The 23,577-nt window shown below is 38.2% G+C and overlaps 1 protein-coding gene across 1 annotated transcript; it reads right to left on the reverse strand.

Moving 5' to 3' along the window:
* Window positions 1-4,667: 4,667 nt before the first annotated feature.
* Window positions 4,668-9,793, reverse strand: cryba2b (crystallin, beta A2b). The gene is made up of 4 exons (XM_036573187.1): window positions 9,627-9,793; window positions 7,824-7,965; window positions 5,405-5,547; window positions 4,668-4,815 (listed from the first exon to the last, which is right to left on the reverse strand). Exons 1-4 carry the CDS (start codon window positions 9,791-9,793, stop codon window positions 4,668-4,670), a joined length of 600 nt encoding a protein of 199 aa, XP_036429080.1.
* Window positions 9,794-23,577: the final 13,784 nt, after the last annotated feature.

Genomic DNA, 23,577 nt, shown 5'->3' on the forward strand with positions numbered 1-23,577 from the left:
CTATATAATTTCAGCTCAACAGCTGCCCTTCACATTCCGAGTGGACAAATAGAAGTGCTTTCTGGAATGATATTAAAAGTTCAGAATGTTTCTCCCTTCTTCTGTAAAGTTCTCATCTTTGGACAGCAACATTTTTTTAGAACAATAATGAGGATTTCATAACACTACATAATAGAACATATCGCTGCTGTCGGAACAAAACCTCATATCTCCATTTTTGTCGTTTTTCAGTTTTTGACATAATTTAAAATACCTGTTGCCCTTTACATTGTGTGTAAATTTCATGATGAATGGACCAAAAGAAACGGCCTAAAATGACTTGGAAAAACGTCTGGTTCCATTGACTTACATTAAAAGTAAAGTAGGTTTTTTCTTTCTCCTGAAAAGTTACCATCAACTTCAAAATTATTGCACTTTCAGCTCCCAGACACTCCAGAGTAACAATGTCTGAAAAGATAACTACAACTGCACTTGTTTTCAAGAAAATGTAAGAAGTGTTCGTAAATTTTGGATCAGAAATGACCCAAATTCATAAAGATATCAAATTTCTGTTAGCATTTACATGTCGAACAATGGCATAACTGAGTAGCCCAGGGTCGTCTGAAAATAACAACATATGGCATGTGTAACTCCATTTTTGTTGTATTTCAGTTTTTGACATAATTTGAAAATGCCTGTTGTCCTTTACATTGTTTGTAAATTTCACGATCAATGGACCAAAATAAATGACCCAAAATTACTTGGAAAAAAGTCTGGTTCCATTGACTTACATTAAAAGTAAAGCAGTTTTTTTCCTTCTCCTGTAAAGTTACGATTTTGAAGATACAAGGTTTTGTTCTGACAGCAGCAATATAAAATTATGTAGTGACCAAAAGTGTTAAGCAAATCAAACTTCTATTTCAGATCCTTCAGTGATCTGGTTCACATTAAAAAGATAAGTCATGGGCTTCACTACAGACGTCAAGCCTAAACTATCAGATTAAAATGTCTTTATAAACATGCATTCAATCGGTTGGGTCCACCCTGTCGACTAGGCTATGATAAAACATTCACTCATAACTTCATGTTTGTTTGCATGAAAAAAATAAGAAAACGATGATTTTGTTGCTTTGTAAAAGCTTGACCATGGTGGAGGTCAGCACCCTGGACAGTTCCTAGACTCACTGCCCAAACATCCACTGGACATCACTGTGTCTGTATCATCATTGCGAGACTGTAGTGCTGGCCACAGCACTGAACTTCATCATGACACACCTGATTCAACTCATCAGCTCATCACTGATCTCTTCCTGTAAAGCTCAGTTTAGGTCGTAATAATGGCTCTCAGAATGTGCATATTAGTTTCATAGAGGATAATTCATAATAGACACTGAATTCATAATACATTACTGAATGATTTGTAGTTCACCAAATAATTCATTAATTATAAATAGTACAGAATAATTATAGCTTATAGAATAAATAATAAAGTGACTGAATAGTTTAGATTAGAAATTGAATAATTTATGGCACTTAATAATTCATTATAGTTATAGAATTCTTCAGAGTACTTACCGCATAATTCATTGTAGATGCTAATTAATTCATAGTAGATACTGAATAATTCATAGTAGATACTGAATAATTCATAGTAGTTACTGAATAATTCATAGTAGATACCGAATGCTTCATAGTAGATACTGAATATTTTGTAGTAGATACTGAATAATTCATGGTAGTTACTGAATAATTCATAGTAGATACTGAATAATTCATAGTAGATACTGAATGCTTTGTAGTAGATATTGAATAATCTGTAGTGGATACTGAATAATTCATAGTAGACACTGAATAATTCATAGTAGATACTGAATGCTTCATAGTAGATACTGAATATTTTGTAGTAGGTACTGAATAATTCATGGTAGTTACTGAATAATTCATAGTAGATACTGAATAATTCATAGTAGTTACTGAATAATTCATAGTAGATACTGAATGCTTTGTAGTAGATATTGAATAATCTGTAGTGGATACTGAATAATTCATAGTAGACACTGAATAATTCATAGTAGACACTGAATAATTCATAGTAGATACTGAATGCTTCATAGTAGATACTGAATATTTTGTAGTAGATACTGAATGATTCATGGTAGTTACTGAATAATTCATAGTAGTTACTGAATAATTCATGGTAGTTACTGAATAATTCATAGTAGTTACTGAATAATTCATAGTAGATACTGAATGCTTCATAGTAGATACTGAATAATTCATAGTAGTTACTGAATAATTCATAGTAGACACTGAATAATTCATAGTAGATACTGAATAATTCATAGTAGATACTGAATAATTCATAGTAGTTACTGAATAATTCATAGTAGACACTGAATAATTCATGGTAGTTACTGAATGAGTCAAAGTAGATACTGAACAATAGTGGCTACTAAATAATTTATAGTAGACAGTGAATAATTCATAGTAGGTTCCTTGCATGGTGAAATGGTTCTTCAGATTAATGGAGAATGTGTTATATGTGGTCCTATCTAGAACCTTTTTGAAAATGATTTTGTATATCATCAAAAAGGGTTCCTCTATTGTTACAGGTTTGACATCATAATAGCAGCATCAAGAGAATCAAGTTAACACAGATTAACTCCATCAAACACAGATATGTAGCTGTTAATCACCTTTGAGGCCATGATGATGTTTGATGGTGTAGTTGACGGTACCAAAGACAGAATATGGCTTCCACAGACCAAATAATCACATGATTCGAGCACTTTATATGCTTTTACCTCCTGCTGATGCAGTATTTAGGGTAAGTTTTGTCGTCTGGATATGTAAAGGTATTGATCCACACACCTGATCAAACTTGGTGCATTCCAATCGCCTTCACACTTGCCTGCAAAGTGCACCACACAGGGTACTCAGACGGTTTAAGGGTGATTACAAACCACAGGATATGAAAAAGTTCAGTTGGAAGGGAACTTCAAACCGCAGAGGGAGTAGCGAACAACGGATTATCACTTCACAGGAACCTGCATGAAGGTTTACCCATCAGTCATCACATGTCTTTTGAAGATGAGCGTTTGATTATGATGCTGTAAGGACGTTCCAAATGAACTGCAGTTCCCTTAACCGACATCCAGTGCTCAAGTGTGTAGGGAACATAACGTTACTGATTATGGATCCTGTGGAATGGGAATGGGAGGCAGCTGCTGGCTTTTTCTTGATATTCATTTGGAAGCCATAGCCGGCACTGACTGCTCGTACACATTATCCTGACTGAATATCAGCTATATGGATGCTTTTTTCCAGTTTTTGCTAATATAGCAGGGGCATCAACTCAACCACTAAGAGGGCCATATTAAAAAATCTCAACAAATCTGTGGGCCTACGTTTTAACATTTTTAATTAACATGTTGCTGTAAAACTGACCAATGTTTGTTCAAAATACACTTCAACAGTAAAATACAGGCACTTGTAGCACTTTAAATATTACATGAATACATTAAATATTCAAAATTTAAGTGTCCCCAGGAGCTTAAACCTACCTATTTGCCTGAACTACAGACCTGCCATCCTTTCTTTGCTGCAAGTTCATTAAGACTTGGGCTCAATTTCTGAGCTGCTGATCTGATGTTAGGGCTTATATTGGCTTAAATGCAGTTAGTGTGTTTGGTGATACGACAGGTGTGGAACTGTGCAGAACTGTGTAGAATTAAGGTGTAACCACGGTCCTATAGACTGTTGCTGGGGTAGGAGAGTCAGGGCGTACATTACGTTGCAGTGCATGCTGGGGACTGTAGTGCAGAGCTAATATTAATAGAAAATTAAAATGCTTTTGCAGGCCGGACAGGATTGGGCCTAATCAGGCCCGCGGGCCTTGTGTTTGACACATGGGGTCTATAGCGATGGTTAAAATTTTCATTTAGGGTGGAGTGTCCCTTTAAATCAGAAACTACTGTTCACAGAATATGGATGTGGAAAAGATGCTGTTGACAATACACCCCTTTCAGGCAGTGATATGTTGTGTGTGTTGAGGAGGATGTGTTTTTGTACCGTAGTTGCAGCGGTTTACCAAAAATAAATAAGGATATGAGATTAAATAACACCTGTAAAGTCATTTTTCAGAGGCATAACGTGAATAATGTTGGGTTTAAAACCAAAATTCATGCTGATTAATAATAGCAGTCTTTGGTTTTACCCATTTTACTAATATCGACTCTCTGATGAGGTTAATCTGGATAAAACAGCACTGAAAAACTGAGTAATACCTTCAGTGACCCTGTAGGTCAGAGACGTATTTCACTCCAACAGCCATAAAATCCCCACACAGCTAAAGATACAATGCGCTTGTGTTGAAATAGATGTGCTGCAGTAAATTAGCCTGTTGTTTATTGAGAGCAACTGCAATATAACCCCATTATAAACCTTATAAAACACAAACACAGCTCAGTCCTGCTGCCGAGGTTCTCCTGTTCAGTGAGAATATTTGTCACGTCCTGCGACTTAGAGACAATTATCAGGTCCACATTTTGAGGAAGCATTTTTCTTTATTTAAAAAAGCAAAAGAACTGCCACTCTCTTTTTCTTCCAGAGTTTAAGTAAAGTCTTTATTGTCTATTGTAATACATTGGTATGAGATTGGTGGAAGGTAGTTATAGCAGGTTTTTCGTTTAATGCTGGATTCTGCGGATAGACTGGATCTGGTTGGTGTGGGCCTGGGTGCTGAACTCGTTATAGTTTCTGAACTCTCCTTGGCGTCTGTCTCTCTCCAGGATGTACTGGTATCCACGGTACCCAGGGAACTGGTAGGCCACCCAGCTACAGAGAGGAAAAGACAGAGAGAGAGAGAGAGAGAGAGAGAGAGAGAAAGCATGAATCAATATCCAATATTGCATTTCTATTCAATAACTTGCAGCAAGTAAGCTGCATTAAAACTTACCAAATACAGCCGATGTACATTTATGCATGTTATGCAATAATAATAATTAATATTTACATTATTATTGTTATTATTAACAATCATAACAATATTTTATTCACATTTAGTATCACTTCACAGTGGCGACATACATAATAACAATAAAATAAAACCAGTAAACAAAAACACACAAAGACAGTGTGGGCAGGAGTGAGAATATACTCCTTTTGGCCAAGCTTTTTCTGAAACAGACACAATAATTCATGTTTTCGTTCAGTGTAATGAGGCACTGTACTGAGAAAAGCAGAGGTCAGATGCCTTTTGTTAAAACAACAAAAAGAGACGGCCAGAAAAAACTCGCTTTGTTCAAAAGGTAAACACTCATCAGCATTCAGACGGCATCTGCAGAGCTGACGGAGGGTCAGGCTGAGCAGGTGTGAGTTTGCACGTGTGTGTGTGTGGGTTTGTGAGTGAGGGGGCGTGGCTTACGCTCCAGAGTTGACTTTGATTGATGGCACCTCCTTGCTGCACCAGCCCATGGCCTGCAGGGAGGGGTAGTCGTCACACATCTCGAACTTACGGCCCTGGAAGTCTTCGCACTCGTACAGCGTCACCTTACTGTCACTGTGGTTCTGCAGGAGAGAGAGAGAGAGAGAGAGAGAGAGAGAGAGAGAGAGAGAGAGAGAGAGGTTAAAGGTTACTCGAACCATCCAAAAATAATTTTTAAATAAAAACTACTTGTTTTATGTAAAACAATAGACCACATTAACTACAGATCACTGTTAAACCTCTTTAAATGTCTTTTGCCCCACTGGTGACATCCTGTATAAACAAAAATAACACATGGCCACGACTTAGTAAGGCATGGGAACAAGATGATTAAGTCATGGCCATGCCTTAGTAAGGCATGGGAATGAGATCCTAATGCGTGGCCATGACTAAGTAAGGCACGAAATATTAATGCATGGTCACTCTCGTTCTCATGCCTTACTAAGTCATGGCCATGACATAATTATCTTATTCCCACGCCTTACTAAGTCATGGCCATGACGTAATTATCTAATATGCCTTATATGCCTTACTAAGTTATGGCCATGCATTAGGATCTCATTTCCACATGTTAATAAGGCATGGCCATGACTTAATTATCTTGTTCCAATGCCTTACTAAGTCATGGCCATGACGTAATTATCTTATTCCCACGCCTTACTAAGTCATGGCCATGACATAATTATCTAATATGCCTAATATGCCTTAGTAATATGCCTTACTAAGTCATGGCCATGCATTAGGATCTCATTGCCACATGTTAATAAGGCATGGCCATGACTTAATTATCTTGTTCCAATGCCTTACTAAGTCATGGCCATACCTAATTATTTCATTCGCACAGCTTACTAAGTCGTGGCCATGCATTATTTTTATTTATATGGGATGTCACCAGCAAGGCTCTGTATAAACCTGCCTATTTGCTTAAACGACCCGTCCAGCACATTATGTTAAAGTGCATGCTGGGGATTGTAGTGCAGCAGGCCTGACTCAGCCTGCCGGCCTTGTGTTCGACACATGGGCTCTTAAACATGAACAGAGAGAATTTCATTATACGTAATAATGTATGTTACATTCTGTTCACTCATAATTGAATGCTAAAATTTCAAAAGCAGGCAGGCTACTAACATTTATAACACAAAAAACAGTCCTTTAAGTTCTAGATATTAACCAGGTAAGTGTGTGGTACAAGCTCCAAAAGTGCTAGACAATTATTTTGAGTAAAATGATGGAATCTCATTAAACTACACAGAAACAGGTTCTCTGTATTAACTGAGTAAACATTAGGAAATCATTCTGAAGCAGTCCAATTAAATTACACTGAAATGCCAAGCAGGTTCTAGATATTAACTGGGTTAGTGTGTGGTACAAACTCCACAGTACTGTGTAGTTATTTAGGTAGTTATATGGTGCACACAAATAAAGTAAAGAGTCTTATACAGTATGGATATGTTTATTATCTATACACTAAACTGAATCTGGGCTGTGAAAGAAAAGCTTCTTACTGTGGTTCTACTAGGTTCTTACCATTCACTTCACAAGACAATATTCGCACTGTGTGCTGTTATTTTACTCCATATATCTTACCTGCTTATTGGAGGATTTTTGGATTTGCTTTCCTGTTTAAACATGTGACTTACGGTGAAGTTTAGTGTTTGTACTGCATTGTTACTCCAAATATTTACGAGATATTTCACTATGTTCTGTATCAGCTCAGTAGCAGTAGAAGCTGTTAGTCATTTCAGTGTAATGTAGTTTGACTACTCTGGGTACTTACCTGAATTTAACACAAAATAATTATCTAGTACTTTGGAGTGGTTTCATGGTTAACACTAGAACTTAAGGCACTATAAAAAGGAAGCAATTCCATATATGTTTCTATATTGTGTGGAGTGCATTCAGATTGAATGATGTGTATTCGCTGTGTATTGGATTGATGTAGTGTATACTTGGCCTGTATGAGGTGTATTTAGTATTTGTATATGGTACAGTACAGTCTAGTGTTATGGTGGCGTATATAGTACAGTCCAGTGTATACAGTAGTGTATATATAGTACAGTACAATCTAGTTTGCACGGTGGTGTATATACAGTACAGTACAGTCTATTGTGTATAATGGTGTGTATATGTAGCACAGTACAGTCTAGTGTGTATGGTGGTGTATATAGTACAGTCCAGAGTGTACAGTGGTATATATATATAGTACAGTATAGTCTAGTGTGTGTGTTGGTATATATATATATAGTACAGTATAGTCCAGTTTGTACAGTGGTGTATATATAAGTGCAGTACAGTCCAGTGTGTATGTTCGTGTATATAGCAGAGTACAGTCCAGTGTGTGTGATGTTATTGGACTTACAGCACACTTGATGGGCCTGAAGGACAGTAGGTGCTCTGTTCTGTAGCTGCTGTTTCCACTCCAGGCCTGATAGCAGGGGTAATCTCCCTTCTCCAAAACAAACTGCTGTCCCTGGAACTCAGGGTACTCATAACCAACCCAACTGATACAGAGAGAGAGAGAGAGAGAGAGAGAGAGAGTTAGCACACTTATGATGGCTGACAGTGAATTTGACCTCAATAGCACACTTAAGTAAAACGTCTATGCAGCCATAAATACAGAATCGTCGCTGTCATAAAAACATTGTATCTCCAAGATGATAAGAGAAGAGGGACAAAATGAAGAACTGGTATTAATCATTCTGTAACACTGATATTGATTGTTGGTGTGAAGCCCACTTGCAACAACATATACTATGGGGAAAAATAAAAAAGTCGTGTTTATTGCATTTTGGAAACAAAGTCCACAAAGTATTCCCAATTTTAATGTTAATGTAAGAAGACAAAAAAAAAATTCCAGGTAATTTTGGACTCATCATGAAATGTTATATATATATATATATATATATATATATATATATATATATATATATATATATATATATATATATATATATACAATGGCTGCATACAGTCGCTGTTGGATAAGAACTTTGTATCGCCAAAATGGTAAATTTACAGGAGAAGGAAAAAAAATTTATTAGAAATTAGTGTAAACAATTTTATTCAAAGTACTTTTGAATTATTTATATCAATTATCAAATTATTTCAAAAATTAAAAAACAAAAAAATGGAGATAGTAGTACTGTATAATAGTCTAATGGCGACAACATACATGTGTGAAATAGAGTAAGCATTTCTTTTGATACTTTGTGAAAGAGAGCAACACAGAGAGAGAGAGAGAGAGAGAGGGAGAGAGAGAGAGCGAGGGAGGTGAATGTGATACTCGACACAAAGGCGTGCGTCCTTACATGGCTTTAGTGAAAGCTTTGCTGATCAGCACACAAATGAAAAGCAAACATCACATGGTGTGAGGCGGCTGAATGGACCTGCACTCTTCCGTTATCAGCTTATCAGCGCGTGTGTGTGTGTGTGTGTGTGTGTTCTGTAGTAAAGCAGCTGCCGGCCTCTCTGACACACACAAGCACTATCGCTGCACTCTCATTAGCACTCACTATCACTCACTATACACGGCAGGGTTTTCTAATTATTACTGCTAATCATCTCCACCCCTCTGTTTTCTTCTACAGAGAGAGAGAATATATTCTATCTTCATTAAAAGATTAGAAAGACCTACTTAGAAATTCCAAATTCACAATCAACACACATTCAGTCCACATTGTTTTCTAATAACTGATATGTTTCACTTACAATTCATGGTTTCACAAGTTACTTTTCCTATTTACATTTTTAAAAATCTGTATTATTTTGTAATCGTAATTAAATGGAAATTAAATGTAGGTCTACTTCAAAAAACTTTGTGTGAATATGTCATAAAATGTGGACAGTGTTGCATCACACAGAACACAGAACGATTTATAAACACAATTTTCAACACCAAACATACTCACACACATCCATGTGACAGCATCTTATCCACTTTGGCTGGATATATTATAGCATATTTACAAAATGGGTATTTTTCATAAAACATGATCAGAGGCCTCTTGAACCTCAAGCTCATTCATCTTAAGGCTCATTACTCAGTGCTGTCTTCTCTAAACAATTCAGAATTAACTATGAATCACTATGTAAATGCTAAGAATGCTAAGCGGTTCATGTATATCACAATAAAGGCCCTTAGGCCAGAGTGATGGTCACTTACGGGCCGTTCTCCACCTTGATAGAGCGGATCTTTCTGAAGTCTCTGTCCAGAATGTTCTGGCACTCCATGGTAAACTCGCAGCTTTTACCCTGGAAGTATTCCTCCTCAAAGACAGTGATCCTCCACTGGCACTGTCCCCTCTGCTCCATCTCCTGCTGCGGGTTCATGGCTGCCGTCCTTCACTGAGCTTCCTGCGACAGAGAGAAAGAGCATCACCACATAAGCTATCAGAGACTCTTCATCCAGCCGAGTAACAGGTAGCTAGCTAGCTAGTTAGCCAGATAGATAGATAGATAGATAGATAGATAGATAGATAGTCAGCTAATTGGCTAGCTCAATCAGTTGAAAAAACACCATACACCAGCACCCATTTCATGCTGGTCTAAGCTGGTTTATACTGGACTGGTGCTGGTTTAGCTGGTCACCCAGAATGGTCATGCTGGTTGACCAGCATAGCAGCATCCAAAACACGTCATATACTGGTTTTGCTGGTGACCAGCCATGCTGCTCTGTGCTGGTTTTTCTACCAGGGTAGTCAGTTGTAGCTAGACCAGTACGCATTCCATGCTGGTCTAAGCTGGTTTCTGCTGGTTTGGTGATGGTTTACCTGGTCACCTAGAATGGTCCTACTGGTTGACCAGCATACCAGCATCCAAAATACAACATGTGTTGGATTTGCAGGTCCATGCTGGTTTTTCTACCAGGGTAGTCAGTTATAGCTAGCTATAGCTGTAGATAGATAGATAGACAGACAGACAGACAGACAGACAGATAGATAGATAGAGAGATAACATACATTACGCACACTTACACACACTCAGTGCAAAAATTTGACATATAATGCAGAGGACAAGACTTTCATGACCTTCAAGGACAAAAACATTCACATGTAGAGGTGTAACATGTAAACAACACTCAGACTAAAGCAGAGAACAGTGTTGCCGGTGTCGACCAAGCCTCAGTGTTCTGGTGGACGGCGGTGTGGATACTCACGCACTGATGTGGGACAGATCCGGTATAATGAATGCGGCGGCCCAGCCGTGGCCCGGCTGTTTTTATAGCAGGCATGCCCTCTCGCTCAGCGCAGGGCGAGGCACGAGGGTGCACACTCAGCAGCCGCTCACAGAAAGACTGCATTAGCCGTGGCCATTGTGGGGCTCGGAGCGGCCCTTTGTCCAGCACTCAGACCCACTGACTCATCAAAAACACGGCCATAATGGCACCAAACCCACCGCACGCTATGATTGGACGGAGCAGAGAATAGCAGAATTGTGGGAGATTAGGCCGGGTGGCGTGGGGGGTAGCAGTACCCCAAATGAGTCTTTTTGCCCTCGATCACAATCCTTTAATATTGATTATACTGAACAGATACTGAATCTCTGTACTCCTAAAAAGATGGTTCTTCAAGGGTTCTTTAGTAAAGAAAATGGTTCTATATAGAACATTAAACACTCAAAGAACCCTTTACACGATCAAACGGTTCTTTGCATCATGAAAGGTTCTTCAGATTGATGGAGAATGTGTTACATATGGTCCTATATTGAACCTTTGTGAAAAGGGTTCTATACAGCACAAAGGAGTTTGACTTTGTAACAATAGCAGAACCCTTTTGGTGCTGTATAGAACCATCTACAGCATATTCTCCATCAGTCACTAAGGACTGATCATGCTGGAAACCCTTCATTCTTCATTCGGTCCACATCGGAGACACATCCCTGATAACAAGAGGTCAGTGGGCCACTGTTGGCCCACTAATGACAAAGCTGGTGGTCCACTGGTGTTTTGCTCAGCGTTTTCTGGGCGGCCCACCAGTGTTTAAGCAGAGTATTAGACAAAATTCCACTAATCATTAATCATTTTCCACTCACAGTCCAATTTACTGGTTTTTCTTTTTTCCTATCTTTAGTTATACTTTGTAAATTAGTTTAGTAAATAATTTTAATCCAGCTCAGAATCAGAAACAACACTTTCAACAAAATCATTTTATATCAGGCCTAGTCATTTTTTCGCTCTCAGCTGTTTGTAATATGTGATTTATTTGTGATTTATTTTCTAAAATAAAAGGTGATGAACATTTAAAATCTGTTTGAGGAGATTACAAACTAGAGCTTGTATGCAGGACCGACTGACGGTGAACCCTAAGTGGCAAACAGTCAGCGGGGTGCTGACCTTATCAAGCCAGCGGACCGATATATGCTCACTATCTGGGATGTGAAATGGTGCAGAGAGCTGCTGCAGCTGCTGAAGTTGCTGCAGTGGTTCTCATCATAGACAGCGCTGAGATTCTTCTGAACATTTTGATATGATCCATATCCTAGGGTTTCAGCCATGTGATTTTTTCTGTTGTGGCCGCCTTATTTGGGACCGAATTTCAGGCTTCGTTCCTCCACACAAACGTAACTAGAGGTGAAAGATGGCTAAAATTACTCTCCTTACTTTGGAAAAGTGATTTTGTAAGTTTTTAGTGCATTTAGTTCAGAGTCCTGCAACCCCTGCACTGCATAACTGCGGTTTCCTGGTTAAAATACCTGATATTATTAGCTAATTAATCCCTTCTTGAGCTGAACGAGATTATACAGTGCAGGGGCTCCAAGCCTGGAGTGACAACACTAAATTAAAGGTCTGTGTGTCTCTCGTCATTCTTGGCTTCTGTCGCATGCTGCAGGTGAATCATTCACAAAGTACATCTAATTAAATGCATCGCGCAGCTCAGTCACTCCCTTCGGTCCTCAAAATGGCAGCTACTATACAGTGTGAAGTCACGTGAAACAAGAGAATCATGTCAAATCATGTTGAAAGGAGAATTTAGGAAGATATGCCAAAATTGAGAAAATGCTCTCAGACCTCAGAGGGTTAAATGAACAGTTTCCAGTACATGGACACAGGCATAGCCAAGGGTGGCCACTCCCATCAAGCTTGGCCACCGTTCAGGCCAGCCCAGTTATCACCAATGAAGGAGTCACCATAGAAGTTCTGCTGTTTCATGTGAACGTTTCTATGATGAAAATCTGCTATCAGGGCAGTTACTGATCAGTTATGGCCTGACGGCGCACTCAGTAATCAGTGTATATCACAGGCGAGTAAACACGGCTCAAACCTTTGATAGTATTCTTGTTCTTGTTGCTTAAGAAAGCAGCTGAAACTGGCCTTCTTTTTTAGGAAAGTATTTAAAAGCACCTTAAAAATCTCTACATCTGTGTATTACAGGATTGTTGCTGTGCTCTGTGTGGATTACTGGAACATTACCGTTCACAGTGTTTACTGTTCACAGTGTTCAGCACAGAGTAGAAATAATATGGGAAAAAAATGTACAATATTTTTTATGTAATATTACAGAAAATATTTAATAATGCTACTTTTTTGTTAATGATGATACACCCTTAAAAATGATGGTTTTTCAGGGGTTCTGGTTGTATATAGAACCATGAACACTCAAAGAACGTTTTTTGCATGATTAAAGGGTTTTTTGCATCATGAAATGGTTCATCAGATTGATGGAGAATGTGCTGTAACCTTTTTGAAAAGGGTTCTATATAGCACCCAAAAGCGTTCTTCAATTTTACGGTTTGAAGCTTATAACAATAGAAGAACCATTTTGGGTGCTATCTAGAACCCTTTTCAAAAAGCACATTCATGCACATTTGTAGCACATTCATGCACGTTTTCTATCAATCTGAAGAACGTTAGTCATACAAAGGGTTCTTTGAGTGTTCATGGTTCTATGTACAACCAGAACCTTTGAAGAACCATCGTTTTAAGGGTGTAGAATGATGACCACACTAATAATCAGCCCAGTTCACTTCAGCAGTGCTGCTGTGTGAGCTACATTATGTGAAGAAGGCTATACGATGGTAAGATGAGTCATAAATTAGTGTATAATAATATTCACTATAATATAGTAACTTTTATCATTTATCATGTGAGCAGAATGCTTTTTACAGCTCAGTACATGTTTAATGATGCAGGCTAGATTTCATCAGAGGTGAATATCCAGTGCTGAGTGTAAGTTCCTGCTAATGCTACAGCAGATTAGCTTGTTAGCCTGTCAAACATTACTCTTTCATAATGTTACACAACACGTTTTTGCTCTAGCACCTTTTTTTGGCCGGCTAACCTGAAAGTGGAGCCGCCCTGCTTCTGGAAAAATGACTCATTTCTACATTAGGATGCTTTGTGTGGGTCAGTAAATCAAATAAGGCCTTATAGGAAGGAAGATGGACAAAATGAGAGATTTAAGCCTGGAATTAAACATGAAAGCACTGTAACTGCTGTTAGAAATGTTCATGTGATTATGCTGACTGTCCATCTCTTTCTGTTGACCGCTTTTGTACCACGGTGAAAAAGTATTTGTCTCTTTTTCTGAGGCCATCGTTGCTATTGTTGAGCTTCAATGTCAGCAACTCATTCTGCTGTGAATGAGTGACTCAACGATCAGGTACATAAAGTCAAAGTGGGATATTTCTGCGGTAAATATTAAAGTTTCCAGGTCAAACTTCCATCTTGTTGGATTTCTGTCGTTTCTTCGGCGGATGTATTTGTCTCTATGTGTTCCATTCTGGAAAACTCTACCTGCTGTGAGAGCTGTTTCTGTGGAGCTTGGGCCAATGGCTGAGGCGCCATCTGGTGGCGCGATGCTCTACTGTGTGCCAGTACAACATGTAATAAAAGGCACTGGCCACTTTATCGGAAACCCCCTCTTGTAGCTTCTACCTTGCTGGTGTACAGTTAGAGACTGTAGCCCATCTGTTGATGCACAGTTTTTGTTAGCCCCCCTCTGGTCCTTCATCAAGACCATTGACATTCTGAATAGATCTGAATAGACCAGTGATGAATGAGGTAGAGAGGGGCACAACAGATGGACTACAGCCTCTAACTGTACACCTCTGTAGTGGAGCTGTGAGGTATGCAGAGCTCATAAAGTGGCCAGTGAGCATAAGGTGGGTGTTTCTAATAAAAGGCCAGTTAGTGGAAGTAAGTCTAATAAAGTAGCCAGTGGGTGGAGGTACAACATGAATGTTTCCAATAAAGTGGCCAGTGAGTGGAAGCACAAGGTAAGTGTTTCCAATAAAGTGGCCAATTAGTGGAAGTACAAGGTAAGTGTTTCTAATAAAGTGGCCAGAGGGTGGAAGTACAAGGTAGGTGTTTCCAATAAAGTGACCATTGAGTGGAAGCACAAGGTAGATGTTTCCAATAAAGTGGCCAATTAGTGGAAGCACAAGGTAGGTGTTTCGAAAAAAGTGGCCAGTTAGTGGAAAAACAAGGTTCCAATAAAGTGGCCAGTGAGTAAAAGCACAAGGTAGGTGTTTCTAATAAACTAGCCAGTTAGTGAAAGCACAAGGTAGGTGTTTCTAATAAAGTGGCCAACTCAGGGCCCAAACGTTTGACATAAAGGTAAGTGTTTCTAATACCAGAAATGCTTGGCTGAGCAAAAGCTCAGTTTAAATACAGTTTCATTGATTTAACCCCTCCTCCTCCACAACAACCTCCAGCTTAATCCACACACCGGTTGAGTGTTTGTTTGCTCTGTGTGTGTTCTGTTTGCCTAAAGGCAGGTGTGGGGAGGGCGGAGGGGTGTGGGGGGAGGGGTGGATCTGGCCCAGCTGTGTTTCGTCTGTCTGATCTGATCTCGCTGCTCATTTTCCTGCTAAATTACAGCTCGTTTTCATCCCCCATCCAACCACCACCTTCAGCCCAGTCGTCTGTAGTGCAGCAGCACAGTGTGATTCAGATTAGTCGACTCTAACTGGATTTAATATAGATGCCTTTTTGGAGTCGAGCAGTCAGGGGGTTTGGAAGTGGTGGACAATACTGTAAGAACTGTAGGTCAGAAGGTAGTTAAGCAGTAAATGTGTTGTCCACTGAAGCTGTAAATCACTCAGAGGCTACATATTTACTGCTTAACTACTTCACATTTTACCTGAACTTCCTGACCTACAGTTACTCTTCATGCATGTGTTCTGTGTTTACTGCATATGTACCTATTGTCTTTGTGTTTTTTGTGTATTGTTTTATTTACTTTATGTATTTCTATCGCTGCACAGAGGAAGCAGCCTGACAATGTTTCATATACGTTGTTTCATGAGTTTGAAAATCAGTGTGGAACACTAAGAATCGTCTCTACTGAAACACATATTTCTGCAGTTAAGTGGACTTTTTTGTGTTTTTAATGAAATATTATGATTTTGTGTGTGTACAGAATTCTGCTTAAAATGAGTTAAAACAGCGACTTCTGAAACATTTGGTAGTTTTGGTAGTGATATGACTGTTTTGGCAGTAACAAAATGGATCGTTCAATTATTTTTTTTAATAAAGTGAACATAATTAAGTTATAGGGTCACTCAAAGCAAAAAAGTCAGCCGAAGACAGTTAAAAGTCCCAAATATGTATCTCAATGAAGATGGGACATGAATAAATGAATATATATATATATATACACACACACACACACACAGTTGTATACAAAAGTTTGAGCTCCCTCACTCAAATAACATTTTGTTGTTGATTTTCTAAGTGAAAATAAGTGAACACACTTTTACAGAGAACATACTTAAAAAAGACATTCTTGCACATTTTAGTGCACAATTTCTGTTTATTTGTTGAGTTTAACGTTTTGGAAAAACATAAAATATATAATGTGCCATTACTTTTAGCACATTCTATGTTTCATCTTTATTTTGTTTTATGTTTCATCTTTAACAGTAGTTGTGCATTAAAATGTGCAGAAGTGTGTTTCTTTATGGAGGACGTGTTCACTTACTGACACTTAGAAAAACAAAACAACATGGAATTTGACCAGGGGTGCCCAAACTTTTGCACACCATTGTACGTTATTCCATAGTTCTGACGTCTTCAACATCACTTCAGTATCAGAGGTGGAAAAAATCCCCATTTTTGTCGTTTTTCAGTTTTTGTCCTAATCTGAAAATGCCTGTTGCTCTTTGCATTGTGTGTAAATTTAATGATGAATGGACCAAAAGAAACGACCCAGAATGACTTGGAAAAAAGTCTGGTTCCATTGACTTACATTAAAAGTAAAGTACATTTTTTCCTTCTCCTGTAAAGTTACCATTTTGGAGATACAAGGTTTTGTTCCAAAACCAGCGATACATACATATATATATATATATATAAAAGGAGTAAAATGTATATATTTTGCTTGGAAGTGTATTTTAATAAAAATTGTTCATCATTCAATCATTCAGTTTCTATTATTTTCCAAATAAATGCTTAAATATAGCAAAGGTTTTGGTGCAATCAAGGTTTTTTCAGCCCTGCTATTATTCTACAGCATGAAAAATCATACATTTAAAGTAGACTCTTGTAAGAACAGTGTGTCCAAACGTTCTTCTGCTACTCCAGCTTTGTATAAGTCTAGTATTTGCGTGCAACCTTTGACCTCCCTCAGTTCAAACTCCTCTACAAAGGCCTCAATAACAGTCAGCTTTATTTCACTTGCAAACAAGTGATTTGCATATCAGGATGACTGAAGCTGCTGTAGTGCTGTCGTGTTACAGTCTGTCCCTGTAATAATAACCAGGGCTGTTAAATGGGCTATAAAATTCACTGATAATTCAACAAACATGGTTAAACAAACACAGCACACATAAAATCACTAACATGGTATTAATATTCTTTGTGTTTATTGTATTGTTAGTGCTTTTTTGAGTAAATAAACACTCACTGCACAGATAAACAGTGTCTAGGGTGCTGAGAGGTTTTGCACAGTAGTGTATTTATGGCTCATTCTCCATTTGAAGTGGGAATTCAGGTGGATACATTTTTAAAAATTAATTTCTTTCATCCCAAACTAAATAATCTTAATATGACCGTTAACACATCCTATTATCATATATACAAAAAGGAGAGATTAATTCCAAACATATTTTACAGTCACTGGTGTTGTATGAATATGGTGTAACACCAGTGACTCCAGTGACATTCTGGTTAAAACTGAGGATTCTGTAAACTGGCTGACTCATTGGCTGATCAGCTGACCTTGTATAACTATTTAAAATCTGTAATAAAAGTGATATTTGACATTATTTTGACAAAATTTGAATCTCCCAGCCATTAAAGCACATAACACCAGTGACTCATAGAAGTTATGAGCTGCCTGATAAACATAATTATTAATAAATGAATGAAATATAGTGAGCAAGTGTGACTCGCCTTCACATGCCTTGAGACGCTTCCTCTCTGATGAGCCTCGACCCAAAGAAGCAGTTTAATAGAGCTGAAAATACTGTTAAAATGTAAAATAAGAGTCCTGATAACACCAGTGACCAAAATCTGTGACAAATGAATTTTTAAAATAAAATACATATTTTTAAATGTAGTTTAACATTAACAATATAAAAAGTGAACATGAATCCGTTTTACACAAATTCCTCAGTTAAACATCTTAAAATTATTGTTTTATATTAAAATGGTTTGAAAATTGGTTTTGTGACGAGCTGTTTTACATATGTGACTATGAAACAGGATAAAAGAAGAAAAATCAGAGAATCATAAGGGAAAAGTGTTATTTAATCTTAGGTCAGCTGTGTAAAAGTAAACACCGTCTTTGGAAGCTGTGCCTAATATTTTAAGCGTCCTTTTAAGCCCCGCAATCTTTGTGACATGATTATTTTGAATACCCCACTCCAAATGGAGAATGACCCACATATTCAGGATTAAAATGTAATATTTCTAAGTAACGTTTGCTCATTCACTGAACTTAAGCTCGTTTTTTCCCTGCAAACCTAAATCCTTTCAGTAAAATATCAGGTTGTTATTTTAGTTATAATAAAGTGCACTATTATCACTAACAGTGCACCCCTGTGTTTACACTGACACCTGCGCTCAGAGAAACTCCTGGGCCAATAAAAAGCTTCTGACTGAGGTTTAAGCAGGTTTAACCCTTGTGTAGTGTTTGTTTTTGTTACTCAGTGGGGACCCACCGCATTACTGTTTATTTAAATCAGCACAGCCAAACCAATTTATGCAAAAATACCAGATGTTTGAAATATCACCAGTGGCCAGCGTAGGGTTCTCCTTTAGCAGCTGTAGCCAATCAGCAGCATGTCCATGTTGTCCACCCTCACACACACACACACACACACACACATATACACACACACACACAGACACATATACACACACACACACACACACACACACACACTAACAGCAGGCCATGTAGGAGGAGAACAGAGTGAAGGACACAGCACCTCCACACTTTCACTCCCTGCAGGTTCACCCAGCACCACATGTGTAATATAAATGTGTGGGGGGTGAACAGAGTGAAGACACTGAAAATGGGTTATTTTATATGTTCTTCCCAGAAAAATGAACAAAGGCCAAAAAATCTGGGGTTGGAATAATAATAAATCATTTTTTATTTTGGTGAACATTGAAAATGGACCCACAGACCTGAACACCACACAAGGGTTAAAGAGAAGTGCTCCTCGGTGAAGCGCCGGTGTTTGTCAGTGGAAAAACATCAGCAGATATCAGCTTTCTTATTGTCACGGTCTTCGCCGGCTGATGTAATGGTCAGGTGTGAAAGGTCCATTTGTGTGGTCTGACGTGAGGCCGGGCGATCTGAATAATCAGCGCGCTCTAGACGACCTGCCCCGCATGTTTTCCTTCGGTAACCATGGAAACTAATCCTCCTAAGGACAGATTTGAACCGGCTCGGAACAGCTCGTGCAGGTGGCATCTGCTGCGTGAGTGGCCTTTATGCATGTGTGCGTGGTCACACATCTGCCCGGTACACAGAGCGTCCTCTGTGTAATCTACACAGAAGAAGCCTCCGACGCTTCCAGCCAACAACAGCGCCTACACTTCCATCCACCCTCTGCAAATCAAGTGATAAAAATGAAAATTGCTATTAAAATAATGTAATATTTGCTCTCAGAAAAAAGGTATGAAACGGTCAGTGTGTCCAACAGTGTTAGGAACCATATAAGTCTATTTGAGATTGTTATCACTAATTGGTGGGGAATAAGCTTCCATTACCTTTTAGCTACATTAGCCTCATAGCTCCAGAGCTAACGCTAACTAACGCCAAACATGTCTTGGCTGATTGATTTCAATAAGTGGGAAGGTAAAAATGTTTACATTTAAACTCTGACTGCAACTGTTTCTATGGAGACAGCAGCTGTTATTCATTATACAACAGTTCACGCAAACTGATTGGTTGAGAAGCGTTCTAACGTTTTTCGTAAAACACTGTATCACTCCGCTGAGACGCTGTTGCTAAGCAACGACTTCGACAGCTGTAGGAGACGCTCAAGCCATTTGAACGTTTTTACTTCTTACTTTGCCACAAACAGAAAATGGACACTTTTAAGATCACATTTGACCGACAGCCGATTTGGTCAGACTCTAAAGATGAGACGACACTAAATTCCCAAACTGTCATCACCACTGAGCAGCTTTTCAGTCGGCAGCTGTGACAGAAGAACAACTAAACAACTTGGAATCAGCCAGAAATGAACCCAACACCATTCGCCAAACTAAATGGGCTGTAAGATGCTTTACAGACTGGCTGGAACAAAACAACATTAATACTGATCTGGCAAAAACTGACAAAACTGAGCTGAACTTGATATTGTGGCAGTTTTATGGCTCAGTCCGCACTTCAAAAGGCGAGTCTTACAGCAGACTGAGCAGCGAGTGGGCGGAGTTCGGTACTCTGGCGTAGCAACAAGCTGCTTGTTAAGGAACTATAATTTGGCAGATGGAATTCCTAACATTAAAACATACACCGATCAGGCATAACAGTATGACCATCGTTTCTGCGTTCATTGTCCATTTTATCAGCTCCACTTACTATATAGGTGCACTTTGTAGTTCTACAGTTACAGACTGTAGTCCATCTGTTTCTCTGATACTTTGTTAGCCCCCTTTTACCCTGTTCTTCAGTGGTCAGGACCCCCATGGACCCTCACAGAGCAGGTACTATTTGGGTGGTGGACCATTCTCAGCACTGCAGTAACACTGACGTGGTGGTGGTCTGTTAGTGTGTGTTGCGCTGGTCTGAGTGGATCAGACACAGCAGTGCTGCTGGACTTTTTAAACACCTCAGTGTCACTGCTGGACTGAGAATAGTCCACCAACCAAAAATATCCAGCCAACAGCGTCCTGTGGACAGCGTCCTGTGACCACTGACGAAGGACTAGAGGATGACCAACACAAACTGTGCAGCAGCCGATGAGCTATCGTGAGTGAGTGGACTCAGTGACCACTGAAGAACAGGGTAAAAGGGGGCTAACAAAGTATGCAGAGAAACAGATGGACTACAGTCTGTAACTGTAGAACTACAAAGTGCACCTATATAGTAAGTGGAGCTGATAAAATGGACAATGAGCATAGAAACAAGGAGTTGGTCATAATGTTATGCCTGACCGGTGTATTAAATGCCAAAACCCAATTTATTTATTTTTTACTTATTTCTTAATTAGATGCCACAACATGACCAACAACAAACATACTTAAAACTCTTCTCAGTGTTCATAAGACTCTTTAAATGAAGAGAAAGGCCTACATAGAGACTGCATAACACATGCTTAAGCATTGTGTTAGGGTTCATAAACAGCTTATGCAGGATGATGAAAGATGTTTTAGGACGTGAATGACATTGTATTGACATAGGGGAAGATAAGCTGTACTAACAGACAAGAATTCCATTTATAACACTGTTATAAGTGAAACAATTCTAGTCTTATGTTTTGATTCATGGGAATGATGCTTCATAATAGTGTTATAAAGGCAAAAAAGGCTCCTCATGTCAATACAATGTCATTTACTATAGAAAATGTGCCGTGTTGCGATTACCAGCGTAAGCTGTTCATAAATGCTCAAGTATTACTTTATAAATATGTTATTCATTGCCTTTGCATGTGTTATACACCGCAAATATAGTTTATTGGAAAGTGAAATTATCTTAAATGGTGTGGTATCTAAAATTCCTCATGTTCAGATTGATGTAAGCTTATTTTATAACTATTTAACTTATTTCTAGACATTTTTGCATGTAATTTTATTCAGTAAAATCATCCAATATAGTGGCAGATAATTATGCTTTTTTTAAGAAATGTACTTGAATCAAGCAAAATTATCTGCCAATATAGCGAGATAATTCTATGATAATAATAATAATAATAATAATAATAATAATAATAATAATAATAATAATCAATAAAATTACTTTAAATGAGTAAAAACATCTAGAAATAAGTTGAATAGTCTTATAATATTTGTACAACCACCTCAAAATTATTATATATTTAGACTAGACTTAAGATAATTTCTCTTGTTAAGATACCGTTTTTTTTTTTTGTTTGTTTTTTTGCAGTAGAAATTCAATATCAAGGTATCTTTCAAATAAAGTGTTACCATTATCTTCTTGTTATTGTCTCAATGTGTTAATAAGGGGCACATTGGGAAAGAAAACAACAGTAACAATATTAAAATCATCAAATATATTATTATAATTTAAATTTAGAGCTGTTTATTGTGGAGACAATACAATCATGTTATTTTGTATGTAAGAATGCAAAAAGACGTATTACTTCATTATTTCTGTAAAATAATGCTTAATTACTGCTCAAGTAAACATAACATACAATAAAATAATTATATACAGCAGAAATAGAATATTTAAACAATTTACCATGCTTCGTTTGTTTAATTTATAATAAAAGAAACAGCCACTAAGTAAAAGTTATTAAATTTTCAGATGTTTCTTAGCAGATTCAGAGTTAGATAATCCACTTGGATAAGGAAGGACAAAGTCAAAGAAAAATAAGGGAAAAAAAAACACTTTTCTTAAACTGGAGTTCCCAAAAAAATACTGGTTAAAAGCTACAGAGAAAATGGGGCTTCTAACAACCACCTGGAAGACCTGGTAGACACCAAAACTGCCCCATCAGATAAACAGCACTTAAAGCTTTCATCTCTGAGAGAGAGGAGAAAATCAAGCTGCTTCAGATCTGAAAACATCCACAGGTGTTTCTGTCCATCCTTCCACTGTGAGAAGACGACTCAGCGCTGTGGGTCTGAAAGGATGTGTAGCTGTCAAGAAGAACCTCACTGAGAAAAGGAGACGGACACATCAAACAAAGAAGCTGAACGATGGACTGACCACCCCACAGTCCAGACCTCAACACCACTGAATGTGTTTGACTACTTCAGAAAATGATCAACCAGCTTCTAAGACTGAACTTTGGAGGTGTGTCTGCAGATTCTTTGAGGAGCTGAAAGTGAGTCTCCTGAAAAGAATGAAAGCTGGAATAAAGGGAAAGAGTGACTCACTGAACACTCAAACAGCTGAGAGTAGATTTAGTTGTTGTGTGTGATTGTTTTATTGAACTGAAATATTAATAACAAATAACTTTGCACAATGCAGCACATAAAAGAAATAAATAACAAAATGAAACAACATAAAATAAATACAGATGAAGTAAACCCGGACCTGCCAACAGGCCTGATGTCAGTGTGAAAGGCAGCAGTGTGGGGATGGTGACGGTTGGACACGTTAGCATCTGAGCTAGAGTAAATATGTACAGAGGGACAGGCAGAGGCTTTGAATAACGCTCATGTTTAAGACAGTCTTACTTCACTCACAGCTCAGTTCAAATACAGGGAAAAAAACCTACTCAATACTTTCTTGTGAACAGTCATAGGCAAAAGTTTGAACACCCCTGGTCAAACCACATGCTTTAATCTTCATGATTTTCTAGGTAAGTTAACACATCCTCTACAGAGAACACACTTAAATATGCCATGTTCCCTCCAATTTTAGTGCACAAAATCTATTTATTTTGGTAGGAAAAAAAAAAAGGGGGGTGCCATTACTTTTGCACAAGACACATTTTCTGTTTCATTTTTTCCCGATGTGTTAAATTAAGCAAATAAATAGTAACTGTGCATTAAAGTGTGCAGAAATGTGTTCTTTGTAGGTAAG

The sequence above is a fragment of the Colossoma macropomum genome, unplaced genomic scaffold, assembly GCF_904425465.1.
Source record: "Colossoma macropomum unplaced genomic scaffold, Colossoma_macropomum, whole genome shotgun sequence".
NCBI lineage: Eukaryota > Metazoa > Chordata > Actinopteri > Characiformes > Serrasalmidae > Colossoma > Colossoma macropomum.